The 24,066-nt window shown below is 34.5% G+C and overlaps 1 protein-coding gene across 1 annotated transcript; it reads left to right on the forward strand.

Moving 5' to 3' along the window:
- Positions 1-12,171: 12,171 nt before the first annotated feature.
- LOC132618231 (uncharacterized) lies at positions 12,172-13,304 on the forward strand. The gene has a single exon (XM_060333293.1). The coding sequence runs from the start codon at positions 12,339-12,341 to the stop codon at positions 13,050-13,052; it is 714 nt and encodes a 237-aa protein (XP_060189276.1). The 5' UTR covers positions 12,172-12,338; the 3' UTR covers positions 13,053-13,304.
- Positions 13,305-24,066: the final 10,762 nt, after the last annotated feature.

The following is a 24,066-nucleotide window of genomic DNA, read 5'->3' on the forward strand; positions in this document are numbered from 1 at the left end:
TAAGTATACACATATTATACGTGTTTTGAAATATTTTTCGAAGGCTCAATATGAATTTTGACATTTAGTGGTGACTTTTGATCTTTAGTTTCCACTAAAAAGTCTGATTTTTCTGTAGCAAGCCTTTAGTGGCGCTGATTTTTCTGTAGCAAGCCTTTAGAGGCGACTCCTTTTATATACTGTATATGTATGATAAATTGTCTAGACGTATGATACACTTTTTATACAAGAATGATACAGTTTATACATAAATTATACAACAACGATACATTTTCTATACTTATGTATGGAATATGTATAATATGTGAATCATTAGTGTATAATCAATGTATAATGTACATAGTAATGTATAATATATGTATAATTAGTGAGTATACATTGATGATATATTTATTATACACAAACTATAAAACAATGATACAAACCTATAATGCATTTTCTATACATATATAGTAGGTATACATATTCTATACAACAATAATACATTTTTTATATGTATGATACATTTTCTATACGTATTTGATCTTTAGTGGCGACTAAAGTTGCCACAATAAGTCCTTTGTTTTAAGGTCTTTTTTTTTGTAGTAAATGGGCTAGGGGTGGGCGTTCGGTTCTTCGGTTCGATTTTATCAAACTTCGGTTCGGCTATTTCGGTTTCGGTTTTTAAAGGTGGATACCGAACACCGAACCAAACTAGTTCGGTTGGGTTCTTTCGGTTTCGATTTTTTGAAGTTTGGTTCGGTTCGGTTTCGGTTTTTTCAATTCGGTTTTTTTGATATGATATTAGAAGCGATTCTATTTACACTAATAAATATTCTCAAAAACAATAAAACATAAAACTGATAAATTGAAATCAAAATCAAATAAACAGGATACACAAGAACAGAAAACCATAACCATGATATAGGATTAGCAGGTGCTATATACATACCGTAAGAATAATTAAGAAAACACATAAAGGACATACATTAATCCTAAAGACACATCCTAGTCACCTTCCTTTGTTAAGGATATTTGATTTTCTCAACTGAAGTGGAAAATTAGGGATATAAAAGCAAAAGAAAGCTTGTTACAATTAAGTTTTTTTAGGGGCTTAAACTTAATGGGTCTGGATTATTTTAAATTTTTGGGTAATGTATTAAATTTCAGTGGGCGTTCGGTTCTTCGGTTCGGCTATTTTAGTTTCGGTTTTTTTAAGGTGGACACCAAACACCGAATCAAACTAGTTCGGTTCGGTTTGGTTTTTTGAAGTTCTGTTCGGTCCGGTTTTTTGATTTTCGGTATTTATGCTCAGCCCTAAAATGGGCTGGGCGGGCTACAAATTGGATCTGGGGAAACTTGGGCCATGGGGTGGGATTAATTTCACCCGGTCGACCATTTCTGTCCTTTTCCCATTATAGTGTACGCAGACCTTACCGCTATCTTGAGAGATAGAGAGGCTATTTCTGAATGACCTTAAAACATAAGCTTATAATATTATTAAAAAAATACGAGTAGAGTTATTATAAAAAATGTAAGGTAAAAGCTAAACAAAATTATAAATAATAAATAAGGGCAAGATGAGCATAAATAAGCTAACGATGTGATAAGATCAAATCCATGCATATATAAAATGACACTTTTCAGTTTTCATTGTTACATGTCAACAGTTTTGACAATTCGATACAATAAAATTTAAATAAGAATCAAAACAAATATTTATATTTAAATAACAATACAATTAATGCAATACAATCTGTAACAACCATCCAAACAAGCAGTAAGGCTTCTTCTCTTACGGGTTGTTTGGTAGGAGTAAAGAACAACAATCCCGTATAGATCATTGGAATGTACTAAAAAGATGGAATTAGCTATCCATATAGAAGGTGAATAATTCCGTACAATTTTCAAATCCTGAAATATTCTTATCTATCCAATCCCATATGGCAAATGAGTTCTCTAAGAAGGTCAAATAAAATTTTAAATAAAAATTTGTCTAAGTTCACCCAATTTCAAACTAAACTGTTTTGGATTGTATAACATGCATCTCATTTTTAATTCAACCAATCAAAGAAAATACAAGTATTAAAAATTTCAAGATTAAATACGAGTGTTAAAAATTTCAAGATTCATTAATCTCCATATTACAATTCCTATATTATAATTTCAGTTTAATTTTATTTGTGAACAAAGCAAGCCAAAGTTTAAGCCTGACTCAATTCCATAAACTCCAAAAGAAATATTTTTGAAGAACTCAAACCTTCTTTCTTCTTCGAAATTCTACTATATAAAAGACTTTGAAATATTTGACTTTATTTTCTTTTTCCAATTTCCTCAGGTCGGATTCTTCTCTGCAACCCGGGAAGATGAAGAGGAGAGTCATCAAAAGGATCAATAGTTTTCCTCTAGTCTTCTTATCTGCGGTGGGGAATGCATTCCGGTGCGATGTCTCCGGTTTAGACACCAGGCGCCAACCTTCCTAAAGGACTCAATATATAGTCTTTGGAATAAAAATTAGGGAAAAGTACATCATAAGTCAACCTTTTAGAGTTAGGCACATAAATAGCACAACTTTTAACGTTCTTAAAAAATGACAGAGTTTATACCTTTAAGGAACATATTATACGAAAAGGAATTCCTCTAAATTAGGCATTCAATAATATTTACTTCTTATTTATTACCATTTATCTCCCTACTTTAGGGAATAAATCCATCTCTATTATATCATTTATCCCTCTTCTTCAACAGATAAACATCTATTTTTCTCACTTTTCTTTCTTATACGCTCCTCAATTGCTACTACATCTTCTTATTCATTTTCACTTTTTCATATTGATTGTTGAAAGTTTTCAAGGATACCTACCGGATGGTAGATAGTCACCACATTGCAACGCATATAAATATACAACTTTAATTAAGATAATTATAATTAATGATTCCATCGTGGTAACATTTAAGAGTAAATACAAGTCTCATTAATTATTATTAAATAAAGGTGCCCCCAAAACATAAAGTGGATTGGCATCGTCATCCTAACAATATATAGCTATAAGTTTGCAATTTATAAACTGTATCTATTTTTTATGTGGCTTCGGTTGTATTTTCGTATTTTTCAATACAGCGAAACACATGTATCATAAAAACATAGTGGAGTAAATTCTTTAAATACACGAAGGATTTGTGTATTTCATTGTATTTATATACTGATAATCCTTTTATTTCGGCTGTATTTAAATGTATCCGAGTTCAGATCAGTAAAGTCGCCGCCTGACGTCACATCAGTTGAATGTATTTACACTCAAAAAATGACGAAAATGAAGAATACAGTCAAATCTGGTCAGAACACCGGCGAAAATATAAAAATACACTGTATTTAAAAAGGAAGAATGCAATAACACCAATCGTATCTCCGATGAAATACAAAAATACAAGCAAATAAAAAGCATAAACTTTATTCAAAAAAATTCAAGCGAAATACAAAATACCATTGTATTTACACCAAAAGAATATGAATACATTCAAATTCTTTTAAAAAATACATTCTATTCGGGTGTATTTGATTATTCAAATACACATTTTCTCCTTCGAAATACAAGCGAACACAAAAAAATACTAGCGAAATACATAAATACCACTATATTTACATCGAAAAAAGATGAATACATTCAAATCCTTTTAAAAGCTACAGATCTAACAATGAATTTATGAATTGGGCATCAAATTGGACTAAGAGTTGAAAGTTGACAACACAACGAACTTTTCAAGGCAAAGGTTGCCGACGGGGAAAGCAATATAAAGACTAATTAATGTCTTCTATTACCCTTTTTAAGCACAAAAGAAAACGTAAAGGGGTATAGAGAGGTATAGAATAGAGATGCAAGTGGGCAAATCCCCTAATTGAGACCTCTTCAATCATCCTTATTATTTTATTTTTTACTCTTTTCTTACTTTTTCTTCAATTGATTACAGGTATGTAACATTTTCCTGCTTCACCCACTGTTTTTGGTACTAACGGCGGCATTGGTGGTGGAGATGGAGGAGGGAGGGAGGGAGGGGTAAGGGGAAACGAGATTTGGGGGTACCGATGTTTTTGGTGTTGACGGCGGTGTTGTGGTGGAGATGGAGAAGGGAGGGAGGGTTAAGGAGAAACGAGATCTGGGGTAGGAGAGGGAACGGAGAGAGAGAGAGGGGTGAGGGAGAAGATAGATTTTGTAGGTGAGGGAAAATCAATTTAAAAGAGAAACTTGTGAAATACAGCATACTAGTTATGATGTGTAATTTAAGAAAATATTTTAGTTAGAAAAAATAAATAAAATAAAAGATAGTTATTATTCATAAATAGGTCTTATAGATAGCTATGACAAGTAAATTTTCCTATAAAATATTGAGAATTTTACATAAATGACTAACATTTAGGGGTTTTAAATTGGGCATAGCTACATTTTAGCTAATTACATTTCGTAGCTACAGTCGCGTGCTACAATAGATTGTATTCAAAAATCAGATTGTATTCAAAATTCGGTTGAGTCAGATTTCGCTATATTCAATTCAAATTTCGTTGTATTCAAGTCAGATGTATTCAACTAAGTTGTATTCAAGTCAAATGTATTCAACTCAGTATTCATTTATAGCTACTTTTACACAATATTTACTTTATTATATTTAAAATCAGTTGAATACAAAAAAATATCATTCAAAATACAAAAAATAAAATACACCCCAAACAAAATTTTGCACTAAAATTTAACGGATACACTCAAATACTAAATACAATAAATAAAATACACCTCAAACAATGGATGTATGATAAAAAAAAATTAATGAATGCACTGGATTGTATGCTAAAAATTATTGAATACACTCATAAAGAAACATTATTTTCCAGATCCGGCAAAAATTAATGGATACACCGTATTAATGACCTTATGATCTGGATATGCCGTATTTTGAAGTTGTGGTCCTTTCAAGTACTATAGAAAGTCTTCAAATACTAAAGACCAAATCATTCGGAGGGCAAACCATGCACCGGATTAAAGGTCTTCAAAATACGGTGTATTCATTGACCTTCTAAATACACAGTTCTAAATACACTGACACCGGCAAAAACATGTAAGTTTTGCCTAAAGTTAAAGACCAGCCTATTTGAACGGAAAATATTAAAGACCAAATCATTTAGAGGGTAAACCGCGCAATTTCTTCAAAACTTGCTTTTTTTGGGTCAGATCTGTAGCAAAACGGGGAAGACGACTGACGTTGGTTAGATCTAGACGGTGAAGACGCCGAAGAAGACGACTGGGCAGTGGCGGTGGTGTGGTTTGGCGGTAGTGTGGAGTTGTATAGTTCGCCGGAGAAGACGGATGCTCCGGTTCACCGGAGCTGGAAGCTCCTCGCCGGAGGAGTGGGGGAAGAGGAGAGAGGGAGATGGGAGGGTTGGGTTAGAAGTCAATAATGGTTATTCTACCTTAAATATATATGCAGCTATTAATTGTATTTAACATATTACTTTTAGCTATAGGATGTAATTAATCTAAATTATAGCTACTAAATCTAAATATGTACTAGAGTTAGTTATGCCAGGTAATTATCCCTAAAATATTTAGAGGCCCAAACTACATTACTGACAAAGCATTATTTTGCGTGGATTGTCCTTCAAAAGCACTGGCTTTAATTTTTCCTCTCAAATTGCTGGTCTTTAAATTTTGTCCTTCGCCTAAAATACCTCGAGGTTCTGGATTCGAACCCCGACTCAATTAAAAAAAATTGCAAGGCAGAATTTTGTAGCAAAACTAGGCCTATTCGGGCAAAAATTAGGCCTATTCGAACAAAAGTGAAGTTTGCAAAATTCCAACTGAGTAAAACCAAAACAAAAAACAAAAAAAAAAAAAAAATTGAGGTAGAGGTTTGTCTGATGCTTGAAGGTAAAACTCTGCCTATAATGGAGAGTTTGTCTTATGCCTGAAGGCAAACTCTGTCTTAAGTAGAGTTTGCAGGCAAACTCTGCCTCGCAAACTTTTACAAAAAATTTTAACTGAGCGGGGGCTCGAACCCAGAACTCAAGAGTTTAAGGCGAAGGACAAAAATTAAAGACCACCCCGAATAAGGGAAATAGTGCAAATTTCATTGGACAAAGTGGCATGCTGATGGTCCCAAAAGATGGGCTGGTTTACGCAAATGTCCCTTTCTTAAGTGATTGTTTAGATTTATCTCTTTAAAAGTTTTGGAAATATAACTCTTGAGACTAATAAAACATTAGACGATACTCTAATGTCCATGCATGGTTTAAGTTTTCTCATAAGCTTTTCAGATTTCTCAAAGAGATATCTAGATCAGTTTCAAAGGTCCATGAGTTAAAAAAAAAAAAAAAAACAGCATCTACTATTAAGTTGGCGTTTGGCCATAAAAATTATTCACTTTTTTCCGGAGTTGTATTCCGGAATACTAAAAACAAGAAAAACTTGTTTTTCAAATTTTTTCAACTTTTTTCACCTTTTTACACTACATTTCACCAAAAACTGCAATTTCAAAAACTATGGCCAAACACAACTCCAACTTCAAAAATTCCAAAAAAAGTGAAAAAGTTTTTGGTATTTATGGCCAAACGGGCCCTAACTAGCTGTCCCAGAGAGGGACAAATGATTTTTTTAATAACTGGACGTTTTGATCTGTAACACCTCGTAGCTTCGGGCGAAGGTTTGACTCATAAGATGATAATATAATGGAACCAATATGAGGGTTATAGGAAGTGTTTGAAAACTAATCAAGTCATAAGAAATGTCTTTGGGCAAAGCAAAGTTGGAAGCCACTCTACGAGGCATGTTTGCAAGTGAGTTTGTAGAAAGTCTTACTTCCTACGACCATAACCCCGTTATTAATTTGGAATTTGGGAAAACTTCCTGAATGAAAGTTATAGCCCTTTGAAGTACCTTTCCAAAGGTATATTATGGGGGTCAAGGGGACATCTGTACAAAAAGTTATGGCCATTTTACTGAAGGAGTACAGAGCAGTCCGTTCACTGGTCATGTTATACGATCTACTTATACGGCCCATATAATTTTATACGGACCGTATAAGTCGTCCGTACTTCATGATGCTCCAAATCGACGTTCTGTTCAGCCATGATGAAATATGGTCATATTATACGGACCGTATAACTTTATACGGACCGTATAATACGTCCATATAACTTCCGTCTCACTTTTGTATAAATTCAAGTCTTGAGTTGTTTTATTTCATTATTCACAATTCCAAGTCCTAACAACAATCCAAAACATCAAGGTAAGTCAATCCAAACTCTTCCAACTCAATTCTAACATATATTCTAATAATCTAAGTAATAAATTATTGTTCCTAATCTAGGGTTTTCAAGAAAACCCATCTCAAGGTTCAAGAATCAAGATTTAGGAAATCTTCTCCAAAACTCAAGTCTTTAATTCAAGTTTTGGAGCAATTAAGGTATGTAGAACTTCCATCCACATGTGGGAATCCTTACGTTCTTCCCCATGCTCCGTTTCTTGATATTCATGAAGTTCAAATCCTAGGGCATTAAACCCAACATATTGGTAGCCCGTATTTATGTACATGAATTTTGTATCTATATTCGTTATTGTATTCCTAATCTTCCATTATTGTTATTAAGAACCCTAGCTTAATCCATGAATCATGAATTCTTCCTCATGTGTTCTCATTATGTTTATATGAAACTTTATGATTTTATCTAGCAAGTTACAAGCATGTTTTCAAGTCAATTATATATATAATTATGAACTAGTGTTATTACTCATGAATCAAGAACATGTTTGCAAGACTTTGACAACGTATCTCAAGAAACCATATTACAAGATATTTCATGAAACCATGTTACAAGTTATTTCGTGAAATCATGATTACAAGTTATTTCACGAAAATTATGGGCTTCTTAGCCAACTATATCATGTTCATGTTTTTGGGAATTGCTTAGTTAACCGAGAAGGCTCAGATAGCCTGAAACTACGTTGCCACCGTAGGATAAGGGTTGTCAGCAAGGAGGCAACACCTTCATTATGCAATTTGGATCCTTACATGCTTATTATTACTTAAATCTCATATCCCTGGCAAGGTGTGAGTGTTCTGCTGGTAGGACGCAAGTACCAGATCATGTTGTCGGTTATACTATAGCATTCCCCACGTTACAAGCAGTTTTACATACATGTATTTCCATTGATTTCATGTTTTCAGACTTTACTCACGTTTCATGCTCATGTTCAAGTTACATTCAGTTTCAATTCATGTCCTATACCTATGTTGTGCCATGTTCTTTATTTCAGCAGGTTTTACATACTAGTACTATTCACCATGTACTAACGCCCCTTTTGCCCGGGGCCTGCACTTCACGGTGCAGATACCGGTTTTCAGGAGCATACATCTGCGCAGTAGGATCACTTCAGTTATCAGCTTATTGGTGAGCCCCACTCCTCTCGGAGTTCAACATGGAGTCTGCATTAGTATTCAGTTTATGGTAGTCCAGGGCCATGTCTTGGTAGTTAGTATTCAGACATGTTTTAGAGGTTTCATAGACAAATGTTAGTCCACAGAGTCAGTTATGCTTTCATGTTTGCAGACTGTTATGTTTTCATGATATTTCATGCTACGAGATAATTTCAAGACTTTATTCCGCAAATTACATTTCCATGATTCATTTAAATTGCATCCTATAGATTATATTGTTTTGATGCCCATGTTGACAAGCAAGCCATGTGGTTCGCTCGGACACATGCAAGCAAGGCCCGAGTGCTGTATTACGCCCAAGCCATGGTTCGGGGCATGACATGATCTTTGGAATAACTCAATGAATTTAGTAGATCATCGAAACATTTGATGTATATAAATAAGGGCAAAAACATATATGTACATGGTAAGAGGGTATATTTACAAAACATGACGATATTTTTCAGTTTACAAAATATATCAATAGACTTGTTACAAAATCTATACGAATTAGGTAAATTAAAAAGATGCAAATAAAACACATTAAATAAGGTAAGGAAATCATTTTACTTATTTTATCCACTTTTCTCTCTCCATTCAAAATTTAGAAATATAGTTCCCTGATTTTCTCCAACTTTTGCTTCGTTATTTCATCCATTTTTCTCTCCCCCTTCAAAATTAAGAGATATTGTTACCTAATTTTCTCCAACTTTTACTCAAAAAATCCATTAGAATCGGTAATTTTTATGTCAATATTTCTTTTACCAAAAAATATATATGTATAATTTTCGTATTCAATATGTATAACTGTATAGATTCTTATAATTTTTATATATGAAATGTGTATACAAATTTTATGTGTATTTTGATTATCATAAAGTACATATAAATAGTATAAAATCTAATCAAAGTATGTTAAATTTTGAGAAAAATATGTATAATAAACTTGTAATTGATACAAATCAGATTCCATACAAAGTTCATACACCAGAAAATAAATATATATTAGTTTTTGCATACAATATGTATAAATGTATAAATTCGTTATAATTTCTACGTATGAAATATGTATAAAAGTTGTATGTATATTGTGATTATGATAAAGAACATATAAATTGTATAAAATCTAATCAAAGTATGTATAGATTATGAGAAAATATATATGTATAATAAGTTTTCTGATTGATACAAACCAAATTCCATCCACATTTCATACATTTATTAGTTTTCTACATTTTTAAGACTAATTGATATCGAATTTGTTCGCATTTCATACACATTGTGCCGCATATATCTAAAAAATGGCATATAGCAAACTCCATACACACTTCATACATATATTAGTTTTCAACATTTTTTAAAACTATAGTTTATATAATTTATACAGATTTTCAAAACACACAATGATCATATATATATCTCAAAACGATACAAATCAATTTTTATATACAATTAATACACAAGTTAGTAATCAAAAATACTTTGTAATATTGGTTTGAAAATTTATACTAGGAGAGAAGATGAATTTTAGGTATGAAAATGGTGTCTATCATAGAGCGAGAAAGAGAGAGAAATGTGAAAAGAAGAAGAAGTTGAATGGTAAGTATTCTAAAATTAAGTCCATATTTAAAATCATATTTTCTTCCTTAAAAAATGCCTAAAATCGTTAGTACCCCATTAAGCTCAAATCTGGTATACTTTGTAATTTTGTTAGTATATTTTGTAAATAAGAAAAAGCATCTTTATATTTTATAATATGAAGTCTTAAATAAGTATTATTAGGTCATTTTCTCTATAAATAAAGCTTTGGAACAAAAAGTATATAAAAATAGCCCTTCCGTGTACCTTTTTTTTTCAAGTGGGCTCCAATCCAGGTCAAAAATAGAATTAACTGACCGAATTTTCTTCAAAGTAGCCGTACTACGAAGACTGAAGCACACTTAAAGGCCCAGATCCAAATCGTATTAAAATATTTAGAGGCCCAAATTAAATTACTGGACAAAGTTGCACACTGGTGGTCCCAAAAGAAGCCATGAGGTGGAATTGGTTCCCTAAGTGGTCGTTTCGAAAACAGAAATTTCGGCCGATTATCAATTTCGGGATAATTATTAGGTAAATAAATGCCCTTTTAAAAAAAAAAAAAAAAATCATGTGATTTATGAGCCTTTTAGATCGTGGTTTAAACTTATTTTGAGCAAATTGAAAATTTTATGAAAGAAATACTAGATTATAATTTAAAATGTATAGACGTTAAACGATAGTCAAATATTTGTCGGTCCCTACACTATATTTGCATAATTTTTAAAATAAAACAAAATCTAAAAGATGAACTGAAGCAACACAAGTGGGACACACTGAAAATTTCAAATAACTTTCATTGTATCTTGGTTTTGGATTTTTTAATGCTATGATCCAAGTGGAAGTCCTCAGTAGTTGCTTTTTTGCTTCGTTAATCAAAGAGACCAATGTTGAACTCATCATTGTATTTGTCTTGGGATTCTAAGACATCCCCAATATGTTATCACTTGAGTTTTTTGGGTCCCCTCTTACTTTACTCTCTCCCTTTGATATCTGCTTTGCTTAAAATCTTCTTTTACTTTACGTGAAAGTGTGCTCATAGAGTCTCCTATTCTTTCAGGTATAAAGCAACAAAAGCAATAACATAAAGTTAGTCTATCGACCATAGAGTAAGAGAGTACTGTTCTTTTTTCGGATAACTGTGGCGATCTGGTCAGTTTGCTGCACCTCGACTAAGTTTACAGGGTATTTGCTCTTTCAGGTAGCATAAATATCAGAAAACTCTGTCCATCAAGACTTGGTCAACAACAACATACCCAGTGTAATCCCACAAGTGGTGTATGGGGAGGGCCGGATGTAGCCGACCTTACCTCTACCTTTGTGGGGTAGAGAGACTGTTTCCAATAAACCGTCGACTCAAAAGAAACCACCAATACTTGGTCAAATGAGAAAAAATCACAATATTATCTGATTTTAACCTAAGACCGATTTTTAAGTTTCAACCCACTTTAGATGCTCAACCGGAGAATATTCATTCGAGGAAGCAAATAGTTACTCCACTATATAAGATTAGTTGTTCCATCTTAGGGTTACTAAATATGCTCTTCATATAACAATTAGAATTGGCTAACTCAAAAACGCAACATGCTACAATATGTTAGATTACACCAATAGTATGAACGTCTCTTTCAAGTCGGTGCATAAAAGTTAGTAAATTTCTTCATTTGCAAATTTAAGTTAAATCCCCACTATGTTGTGTACCATGCTTGTCGAGTTTCCTTTATTGATCCAAAACCTTTAATCTTGTAATGCTACAGCATGATCCTACTTTTTCTTCTTCTTTTTTTTTTGTAATGAAAAGGAATATAATTGTATTTCACTGTCAAAGTCTTGAGAATCGAAGTTCTTAAATCCTCCAGTTAGAGTAGAGTAGGTGGTAAATCTCAATCTCTTTTCATTGACTTTTAAGCCGTAGGACATTGATCTTGATTATGATCTGTATCAAATTAATAGTGGCAGTAAACTAGGTATTATATAATATACACTACATATCAACATAATTTGATACACTAATATTCGGGAAATATACACGCTCCTAGTATGATTACTTATCCCTATAACTAATTAATCAATCTATAGTTGGCAGCTTAAAGTATTCAAAAAATATCACATGATTTTAGTCATTTAGACCACTATGCTTCACTAGCAAGTCCCAAACAAGGGGTCCATTTAACCCCTCTTTAGGGGGAAAAAGCCAACTCCTTACACCTTATTCATATCAACAAACACTTTTATGACTTAGTATATAACCATTCATCCATCTACCAATTCTCAGATCATCGCTTCCCTGAATCTAACAAATTACAACAAAAATTCCGATGGAAAATCGTCGTAGAAAGAGCAATTCAGGTGACAAATTTTCATTTCCAATCATAATGCCAGTTCAAGAAGGACAAGAACTAGAATTTGAATTCTCAGGTAGTGTTTCACCAGGATCACCAAAATCACCAGCTGATCATTTATTCTTCAATGGACGTTTATTACCGCATTATTTTCCATGTCAACCTGCTAGTAATATCAGTAGTCCAATTTCATACTCGCGATCAACGAGCAGAACAAGTAGTGTTAGCAGCAAGGATTCGCTCTGGTCCTCGCGCAGCAACAGCACGAATAGTCGTAGCAGTTGCAGTAGCAGCGCGAGGACCAGCACCAGCGAATCCTCTGAAAGGAAATTGATAAGTCAAGGAAAAATATCAGCTTTCACCATGTATATGAACTCGTCGAATAATATGAATTCTTCGAGTACTCAAAAGTGGCAGTTTATTGTGACACCAACACCAGTTATGAAGAAAAACAAACATCAACTTTCAGCACCAGTTATGAAGAAAAAGGGTCAATTTGTTTGTAAATCAAAGAAACAGAGTGCTAAAGGAAGTAAAGATTTTAATAAGTCGAGGAAACAGAGGAAGGAAAATGGTAAGAGGCAAGTGAGATTTTGGTTTTTGAGAAGAGTTTTCAGGAAGTTTATGTCTGCATGCAGAGAGTGTCATGCCATGGAACCAACAAGAAGAGAGAGGTTTTCTTGTCATTAAAAGATTGACATTGATTACTAATTTCCTTCGAATAATTACTGGCTAGTTGTTAAATGTGGCTAGTGTGGTGATAATTGGCTAAATTTTTAACTTTGGTAATTATTGATTTATGATTTTGGGGGAGAACATTTTCCTCAAGTCACATAGTGACTAAGCTTATGCTTTGATTGTGCAAGGATTTTTCCATCCTATTTCTATCAAATAGATTGATCATGTTTGGTATCCTGGTCTCATTATTTGTTGGCCGAAGAACCATAGAACTCAATTAACCTGTTATAAAAGTCTACCTGCAAAACAAAAATATATACTCCTTTTTTAATCATCTGGTAGCTGATACTCGCTGACTCGATTAATTTAGATTCACGTCGTTAAATGTGGCTAGTGTGGTGATTGACTAAATTTTTAACTTTGGTAATTATTGATTTATGATTTTGGGGCAGAACATTTTCCTTAAGTCACATAGTGATTGAGCAAGGATTTTTCCTTCCTATTTCTATCAAATAGATTGATCATTTTTTTTTTTTTAATAAAAGTCCACTAGGCTTTTGGCCTAGGGCTAATTTTATAAATTTTATCAAAAAATCCAGAAGTTTGTACAACTCTAGCCAAAAGGCTAATGAAAATACAAAATTTAAACTAATGATCAAATTAAGACTTATAACTTGTCTTAATTTGATATTACAAATTGTTAAAAAAATTACTAATAGAATGAAATTTGAAATAATTGCTCCATAAAGAACTTCTGTTTCTATATCTCACATGCTCTATATTTGGCCTTCTCTATGCACCAAGGCAGTACATTTTCTAACTAATGACCAGTTCTCAGTAGGATGAGCATCCCGGGGTGCTAATACCACCAACTAAGAAACAACCACTAACTAGAAACTGTATGCCCATGTGTACTCAAGAGGTCTGTTGTGTTCCATGTGCTCAATCATTTGGAGCAGTAATTCCACTTCATGTCATTTGTCAAAAGTGCCTCCAACCAGTTGCAATTTATGCTGGTAAAACTTCTCAACATCCTGATTACATTGTGTTTCGCTGCTTGTTGGTATTCCTTCAGTGTGGTTGTTCTGTGGTACCTGTTGAATTAAAATCCTCCATTTATGTTAGTTTGTGTACCTGCAACCATTAGCAAACAATTAGTGTAAACCAAATCCTTCACATTCTCCTCCCAAAGGATTTGAGTGTGAGGACCTCCTTTTCTCCCACCTTCCCCCTATATTCAGTCTCCTTAACATGATCTAATTCTTAGACAGGGCAGCTGTAATTTGTCACTGTTCACAATTCTTTTACAGTGGCTCTCCATGTCATGAAAGGAATTGAATTGTATGTCCCCTGTGTCCAAAGCTAAATTAGCCAAGTGATCTGCTAATTTGTTTCCTTCCCTATAAATATGCTCTATCACCACCACTTTTTCCTCACTTATTCTCCAAATTTCTTCCACCATAGTAATGATTTGCCAAGGAATTTCCCATGTCCTTTGAATAGAGTTCTTCAGCAAAAGTGAATCTGTCTCTATCCTTATTTGATCCCATTGACTGTCTTTTAAATACCTGAGAGCCTGTAAAATGGCTAGGGCCTCTGCCTCGGTGTTGGTGCTTTGAAGATCCTCTATTTCTCTAGCCTGTGCTTGTATCACATCTCCCCTTTCATCCCTTACACAAAAGGCCCATGAACTCCTACACGGGTTTCCTCTTGAGGCTCCATCAGTATTGACTTTTATCCATCCAATATCTGGAGTTCTCCAAGTCACCGGTGTTACTCTTATCTTTGGAGAATATCTCTGTAATGCCTCAACAATCACACTCCAACTATATGGTGCATACCTAAAATTTCTCCTTCTCACCTTCATGAATTGAATCAAAGTATGCATCACCTGGTAAATGAGTTTTGTGATTGACACCTTCCCTTCATGTCTCATAGTGTTTCTCCTCTTCCAGAGTTTCACAATAATAATAGCAGGGACAGCTTGGTTGATGCATTTGGCATGTAGTCTACTAGGCATATCCCACCATCTGTTAATTATTTGGGTAACTTGCAAATTCTCAGTATTTATTCCCACTGGTCCACAAAAAATGGCTTGAGCTGTTGGTGAGTGTAAAAAGACATGGGAGGTATCTTCCACTTTTGGATGTTGACAACAATAGCATCTGGAAGGGAATTGGTGTCCCCATTTCTTCAACTTATCATCCAATGGTAGCTTGAACTTCCAAAATCTCCACATAAAAAAAAATATCTTTATTGGTAGTCCTTTGATCCACATCTGCTTATACAAATTACTGGGGTCTTTTCTTTGTCTGAGCAATTGAAATGCAGACCCAACTGTGAATTTCCCCCTCGAATCTAATTTCCAGAAAGCCTTATCTGCTTGGCCATTTTCATTTGGTGGATTAATGTGCTGCACAATATGGTCTGCTAGATCCTCAGGAAGGATTCTTCTTAGCAACTGTTCATCCCATTGCCCCACTTCTGCAGTTTCTTTTACAAGGATGATTGTGGGATCACACTCAAAATCTGGTGGAGTAATATGGTATAGGGCTCCCAGTCCTGTCCAATTATCAAACCAAAAATAAGAATTACCTTGTTGAAGCTTCCACCATATCTCATGTTCCATCTCATCTCGGTATTTAATCATCTTCTTCCACACATAAGTACCTGATCCGCTAGGGGCTATCACAGCATGAAACTTCTTTAAGTACTTATTACTCATGAAAGTTCTCCATAAGGATTGTTTGGTTCTCATGTTCCACCACAGTTTAGCAAAGAGGGCTTTAGATATATCTTGTAGGCTTCTAAACCCCATGCCACCTTCTTCTTGTGGGTGACATAAGGTTGTCCAAGTTGCCCAGTGCTTACTTGAATTTCCCACAGAGTTGCTCCAAAAGAACTTAGCAAACAATCTATGAATCTGAGCAAGTATAGCACTAGGAGGGTCACAAGCGGATAGTAGGTGTATAGGCATGCTCTGTAAAACATGTTTAATCAGTGTTGTCCTTCCTCCAATAGATAACAGCTTACCAGTCCATGAACTCAGTCTATTTTGAATCTTTTCTATTATCTCCTTGTAGTGAATGTTCCTTCTTCTCCCATAGTAGATTGGTACACCCAAATATGTGAATGGAAAATCCTTTTTAGGAATCTGGGTGACAGAAAATACCAGCTCCTTAATGTTATGAGATGTCAAATGATGCATATAAACAGCACTTTTCTGCTTGTTGATCTTCTGACCACTCACCTTCTCATAATTACTCAAAGTCTTCATCACTAATCTCATAGACTGTTCATTAGCAGAGGTGAAAATGATAGTATCATCTGCATATGCCAAATGATTGACATATGGACTCCATTTTGGCATCCCATATTCCTTGTACTCATCCTCAGTATGCAGTGTATTGAGAGCCCTAGACAAACATTCTGCAGCCAAAATGAATAAAGTAGGGGACAGTGGATCTTCTTGCTTTACTCCTCTAGATGATTTGAAGAATCCATGAGGTTGCCCATTAATCAGAATGGAATACCAATTATTTGAGATAACTCTAAACACCAGATCAATAGTAAATTCACCAAACCCCGTTCTCCTCAGGACTTTAGTTAGAAATAACCATGATACTCTGTCATAAGCCTTTTCCATGTCAAGCTTAATGACAACATTTGCAGGCTTTCCTCTAATCCTAATATCATGTACAATTTCCTGAGCCAACAGAATGTTTTCTACAATACTCCTGCCTTTAACAAATCCTGATTGCTGAGGTGAAATGATCTCAGGTAGCAGATATATCAGTCTTTCATGAATGATTCTTGAAATAACTTTGCTAGTGATGTTACTCAAGCTGATTGGCCTCATATCAGAAAATGTATTAATTTCTTTCTTCTTTGGTATCAAAACCAAATTGGTACAAGTTACATACCTTGGGAGTTCATGCCCACAGAAGAATGATCTCACCATGGTCACCAAGTCATTTGCAATAATTTCCCAACAAGCTTGGAAAAATCTTCCTGTGAAACCATCAGGACCCCCTGCATTGTCTCCATTTAAACCAAAAACTGCTCTTTTCACCTCTGCTTCATCTGGCATTTCATAGAGTTGTTGATTTTGTTCTTCTGTAACCATTTTAGGAATCTTATCAAGCATAGAGAAATCTGTAGGGATATTTTCCTCTTTGAATTGGTCTGAGAAAAATCTGATTGCTTCCTGTGCAATCTCCTCTTCAGTGTCCAGCCATGTACCTGTATGATCTTGAATTCTTTGTAATTGTAGCTTTCTTCTCTTTCCATTGACATGAGCATGAAAGAATTTTGTGTTCCTATCTCCATCCTGAAACCACAGCATCCCTGCTTTTTGTCTCCAAAATTTTTCTTCAATAGCATAAAACCTTATCAGATCAGCTTGTACCCTTTGTAGCCTTTCCCTGTTAAGCCCTGTAGGATTCTGTTCAAATTCTTGCTCATGCACCTGTACCACTTCCTCCAGAGTTGCAATTTGCTTGAAGATATCACCATAAGTGTCCCTACTCCACTTAGAGAGAGCTCTTCCCACCTTTTTTAACTTATTATGGAAGTTAAAGAAGGGGTCTGAGCCATAAGATTCCACCCAATTTTCTTTGATTACATCTAGAAAAGATTCATGCTCCACCCAAAAATTAAGAAACCTGAAAGATTTCCTAATTGGTCTACTATCTGCTCTCATATTTACCAGCAAGGGTTAGTGGTCAGAACCTTGTTTAATGAGATGCTCTACCTCCAAATTAGGAAAACAATTCTGCAGAGCCTGATTTCCCAAACATCTGTCCAGTCTTTTAAATATACAAGCCTCATCCGATCTCCCATTCCACCATGTGAACATACTTCCAGTAAAACCAAGATCCATCAGTTGACAAATGTCTATACATTGTCTAAAATCCTCTGTTTCTGCAAACTGTACAGGAAGACCCCCAAATTTCTCAATGTCATCTGTAATGACATTAAAATCCCCACCCACAAGCCATGGGATGGTGATGTGTGAAGACATGTCATATAGATCCTCCCATAGAGCTATTCTCCCACTTCTATCAATACTCGCATAAACAACTGTAAGCACCAACTCTTGCCCATCACCCAAATGAGTGAATCTACAGGATAACAGTTGTTCTGTATCTCTCATTATTTCTACTTGAATTTCTGCATCCACAAAAATCCAAATCTTCCCATTCACATTATGCCATGATGTCCCCATATTTAACCACAATTTGTACATGTCAATATGTCTAACATGCTGGAAAGGCTCTAGTAAGGCAACATAATTAAAATGTTTCTGTCTATGCAATAGTACTACCCTCTCAAAGGCCTGTTGAGTGTTTACAGACCTTATATTCCATATTAATGAGCTATTCATTGAGAAACTCCTTTAGAACATGCCATCCTTGTTTGTACTCCTCCCATTGTCTTAGGAGGAACACTTTTATCTCTTGGCTTGTGACCTTTTTTAGTTTTTGTCAAGTGTTTAGGGGAAATATCTCCTTTATTGTTGCCCTCCATTAAATCAGAACTAATAGTTTCACCTGCTTCCTCCTCTCCAATATCTATTTTATTCTGATTCACTTCTTCTTGTGTTGTGTTTTCATGATCTTTGGCTACCAGTTGATACTTATGATTTCCCGAAATTGCCTGCATTTCTATGGCTGTATCTCTGTTGTTTTGATCTCTCTGATCCCTTGCTTGTGTTTCCCTTTCATTATTTTGTTCCTTATTTGCAGATGATGCTGTATCTCCTTCACCCATATTGTTTGTATGAGGAGGCTCTTCCGGTAAGTCCTTCATTTGATCCACTTGTTGTCTAGCTGATTCCACTTGCTGATATGAGCTTGAATTAACACTGTCATGTACTTCTATGGGTTGAAGTACGTCTTGGCCTTCAGTAATCTGTTTGTTATCATTTTCCACGATATCTGTAATTGTTCTTTCTGAATCTTGTATGGCTATCTCCTCTGACTGATTATCCCCTACCCCTTTCTCATTCTTATTATCTTGCTCTTGTCTGCTATCTATCTTTCCCTGCTTTTTCATAACTTTGTTATTTTCTGTTTGTTTCCCAAAGGCAGCATCCACCCATGGCCTAGCTGTCTCTTTAACAGGATTACTACTATGTGTGCTTCCTTCTTGTGTTTCATTTTGTTTTTCTTGTTCCTCCTCCAAGTCCACCAAAGTGTTAAATTTGTTGCATGTATCAGTGACTGTTGTCTCTTTCTGTTTGCTATGATTTGCACTTCCCTTCTCAGCATTGAAGTTTCTGTTGTCTTTGATGGGATTCCAATTTCCCGAATTTCCTAACACTCTTCCACCTGCCAACACTCTAGCAGAATAATTGTATAAATTATTGTATCCTCTATAATTGTATTTTCCATAATTCTTTTTCCCTTCATATCCTTGTTGGTTTCCATCCTCTTGCTTTTGTTTGCCTTTGTCATTAGTCTGCTTTTTATTATGTTGTTCCTCTGCTTGTAATCTCTTGGCCTTTTTTGCTTCAATTTCTTTATCCTCTTGGAGATCTTTATTGCTTTCCTTACTATTGTGCACTTCATCAGAGCTTTTATGAGGTTTTGTCTTGCCATTCTCCTTTGGCATTTCCTCCCTTTCATTGTCATACTGAACACGCTCTGGATTTATAATTCTACAATCATATTCATCATGTCCCTGTAATTTACATTAACAGTCCTTATTGCTCCTGTTTTTTCATTTTCAATATCCATCCTCACCGTTTTGGGTAAATCCGCTACCAGATCTACTAAAACCTTGACCCTAGCACAACTAGGTCTAGTCTTGTTAATCGTAGCCATATCCAATTGTATAGGAATACCCACTGCAGATGCAATTGAAAAAAGAGTTTCCTTCACAAAGTATGTAGGCAATAACTTTGGGAAGGAAATCCATGCCATTGTCTTTGATGTTTCTTCATCAACCTTGAAATTCGAATCATAGATCAGTGTTCTCATTTGGTACGAGTATCCCTCTCTATCTTGAATGTAGTATACAGGCTTTGATGTGAAATTCACAAAGTCTTCAAAAAGACTTAATCTGATAAGCACATGGTGGTTTCTTAGAAAACCTGTTCTACACTCACCTTTTATTTCACATTGTGTAGGGATTATGAGACGAAGTTGTTCAATATCTGGTTGGCCATATGAGAACTTTCCTACCACAGCATACTGAAGATTTTCAATGATATTCATCTGATCAACTTCTACTTCAGTGTATTTAATGTATGGCACCCCATGTAGGTAAGTTACTGGTTTCATTGAAATTTGGGGCAGTGATTGGATCTGACTATGTAATGTATCATTCAAGGTTTTTGGTTTGAACAGATCTGAATATTGTAATGGATTAGGATTGGTTTTTGGAATAGTCGTATTTAGTGAGGGTTGGCCAGCCTCCATTGTGGACTGGCCACCGGCCATCACTTATTCCACAATTGAGACGGAAAGTGATGCAAAGTACCAATCTTTAAGGGTAAAATTGATTCAGATCTTGAGTAAATCTAAAAATAAAAATTGATTGCACAATAGAAGTAGCTAAAGAATTGTACCACTAAATAGAGAAAGAGTCAGATCTGATAAATTTGCAAATAATCTAAAAGAAAGAAGGTAGGTGTACCTTCAGATCTGCTTTTTCGGACAGTTTGAATTTTTAGTAATCCTGGTCTCTTTAACTTATTTGTTGGCCGAAGAACCATAGAACTCAGTTAACCAATTATAAAAGTCTACCTGCAAAACAAAAATATATACTCCTTTTTTTAATCATCTGGTATCCGATACTCGCTGACTCGATTAATTTAGATTCACGTCTTGTAAGACTGATTAAAAGGGAAAGCTTCTTACCTTCTGGAGATATTGATTCCATCCCACCACACTGCCTAGTGGTACAGACACGTTTATGCACTAACTTACATACACGTTTATGCACCAACTCATACTCGATTACCTCAAACAAATGAATGGAAGACACCTATAAGCTTTTATTAGTAGCATCTGAAGATAGTTTTTGCCCTTCCATCCAAGCATTGCTTTTATTACCATTTAAAGATGTTCTTTGCCCTTCGGCCCTTCCATGCAAGCATTGGATAGATAGAGAGAGGTTACAACTTTTGATTTTTTCATGATGCCAATGATTTGAACAATGAAAATAGACAGCGATCGATTGTCCGATCAAATTGATCAGCTCATATAGGAACAAGGTTCAAGTCTATCGGTTTATTAGAATGTCTTAGCTGCATATGTCACGGTACTTCAACTTGTCATCTATCGTAATGATAAACGACTCGTTTTGTCATGACCTTCTATTGAATTCTCAAAAGAACTTGTGTCGCTTCATCCACGCAGGGATAGAAAGTCCGACTACTGGTTCGACTATACCACCCAAGCTTCTGAGAAAGTTGGAATAGAAGAGAATAGTCAAGTATTCACAGTTTAACTTGTAACATTGTCGTTGAATTAATTAATTGATTTAGTGTAATATCTCAAGGTCGAATAAGTATTTTTCAAGTGAGAATGTCCAATCAAAATAGGCGTGAAAGAGGAATAGAATAAGTGAAAGTGATCGCTCGAATGAATTATCGTCCATTATTATATCTGGGGCAGGTGTCTTATCTTTTTCCAAAGGCAAGTAATTAAAAGGAAAGAAAAGACTTGCTGCTATGCTATTGCCGCCATAACAAGGATACGTTTCATTACAATCACCAATAAAGCGGCTATAAAGACGGACAAAGCTGGAGTTCTTCACAAAAACGATACCACTATTAAGATTATGAATGAAAGTCTAGATTTTCCAATTTTTCACGCCTGAAATGACCACTTTCGTATTTTGTTGCGTATCGTTTGGCGCTAATTGAGTCTGCTGATGTATAGTGCTCTCTTAATACTGGGCTCTGGCCTGAATATAATGAAGGTAACTTCCAGAAAAATCCAATTCATTTAGCAAACATACATTCACAATACAGGTAAAATATGTATTCAGCCATATACATGTATATAAATGCACATACAATTGTAATACATTCATAATACAATCAAAATATGTATTCATCCATATATATATATATATATGCATATAAATACACATACAATTGTATCCAGCTTTTACAGTACGTAAGCCAAATTCATTCAAATACATATATACAACTATATATAGCTACGAAATGAAAATTGTAGCTACCAAATGTAATTAACTTAACTAGTAGTTATTAACCATAAATACGTCTTAGAGTTAGTTATAGCAGGTTAGTTATGTCAGGTAAATTTTTCTATAATGAAATAAAAACAAATGATTTATATTATATACACCATCTCCAACTAGTTTAATAGAAATTTAATCAATTACTCTCTCTATTCTACTTTACGTGATCCTGTTTAATTTCTTTTTCAGTTTATTTCGAAAGGAATTCCTCTTTTCTAAATTTAAAAGACTTAGACTTTTCATTTATTTTTTTTTACCTTTAATGTCAGTTTTTTATAGCCGCACAAATGTTATGGCAAGTTTAAGATTATAAATTTTAAAATTTATAGCTACATAAACATTTATAGCATATTTAAAATCATAAAAACGAAGAACAAGATTAAACTATGAGCCTGTTTGGATGGGCTTATGCCTATAAGCTCCAAACAGCTTATAAGCTAAAAAAAATAAGTTGGGGTAGTCTAACTTATTTTTTTTGGTTTATAAGCTGTTTTCAAACCGCTTATAAGCTGCTTTAGATAAGCTAAGTCAAATAGGCTCAATTATTTTTTTAAGCTTATTTTAAACACAAAATAACTTTAAGCTAGTCAGTTAAAACTCAAAAAAAACTGAAAGTAATTTATAAGTCAATCCAAACGAACTCTATGTACATTCACATAAATTGATATTGAGGAAAAAGAAGGTCGAGTTCTTTTCTTTGGATTCTTGTAAACTCGTCCTCCGTGCCCATGCAAAAATTAAGGAATAAAGAAGATTCAGTACCAATTCACGACCAAAAGCTACTCTCTTCTTCCCGCCTCCCAAAATATGCCCCCTGACAAGACACCAAAAGCAATCCTTCTGCCAAGCAGTTGAAAACAAAGAAAAAAGAAGACATCATTTACTTCTCTTTTTCTAAAATTTGATATTATAGACTTTAATAATTTGAATTCGCGCGTAAAATTCATTAAACGAAAAGATTTACTGAAAAGTCTCGCATTGAAGTTAAGTGACTCTCCATTATGCCTCATTGGGGTTAGCAAGTAAGGTTTAGCTCCCCTTGATTGTACTTTTTCATTTGAGTTTTGTTTTTATTATATAGATAAAAATCTAACCCTAGGTATCTCATCTAGGGGATTTGACGATTCCATACGCAAGAGTCGGACGCAAAATCTCAAGAATGAAAAAAGTGCTTACCTCCAACCAGAACACTTATTGGATCACATCATTTACTATCGAGTGTACATCTTTAAAACTTATCTTATAAATTCCTAATGATTTTGTTAAGGTATCGTACAAATGGGTCCTCGCTAAAAAGTCAAAGCATCACTGAGAGGAAAAGGATGGACTAACACAGTTCGTTTTGCCAACTAGAGATGTCATTTCACATTAAGTAGCTTCCCATCTACAAGTGTCCTATTCTTTTACTAATTTGATATGTAAAATATTTATTCTCTTCTGGATATCTAAATTTATATTTAGGAAATGAATATCTATTTTCGATTTTCCTTCTAAAATTGAATAACTTGACCCTTGGTAAGTTGTCGAACAATGTAACTTGGGACAAAGTTTGTACTAGACATATAGAGAGATCAAGACTAACAAAGGTTGTGGAGGAATAGATGTGATCCCTTCACCCTTAACGAAAGGTCTTGGCTTTACGTTGTGGGAATATGGATTAATCGAGCCTAATGTAGATACCGAACATCGGATGAGAAATAAAAAATATAGATGGAGAGAGCCCAAGCAGTATTGTTATTGTAGATCTTTACATAGTACTATTCTAGATATTTTTGGGCTCCTTAATTGCGTAATGTCAACTGACCAA

Source organism: Lycium barbarum, chromosome 11 (genome assembly GCF_019175385.1).
Source record: "Lycium barbarum isolate Lr01 chromosome 11, ASM1917538v2, whole genome shotgun sequence".
In the NCBI taxonomy this organism is placed as follows: Eukaryota; Viridiplantae; Streptophyta; class Magnoliopsida; order Solanales; family Solanaceae; genus Lycium; species Lycium barbarum.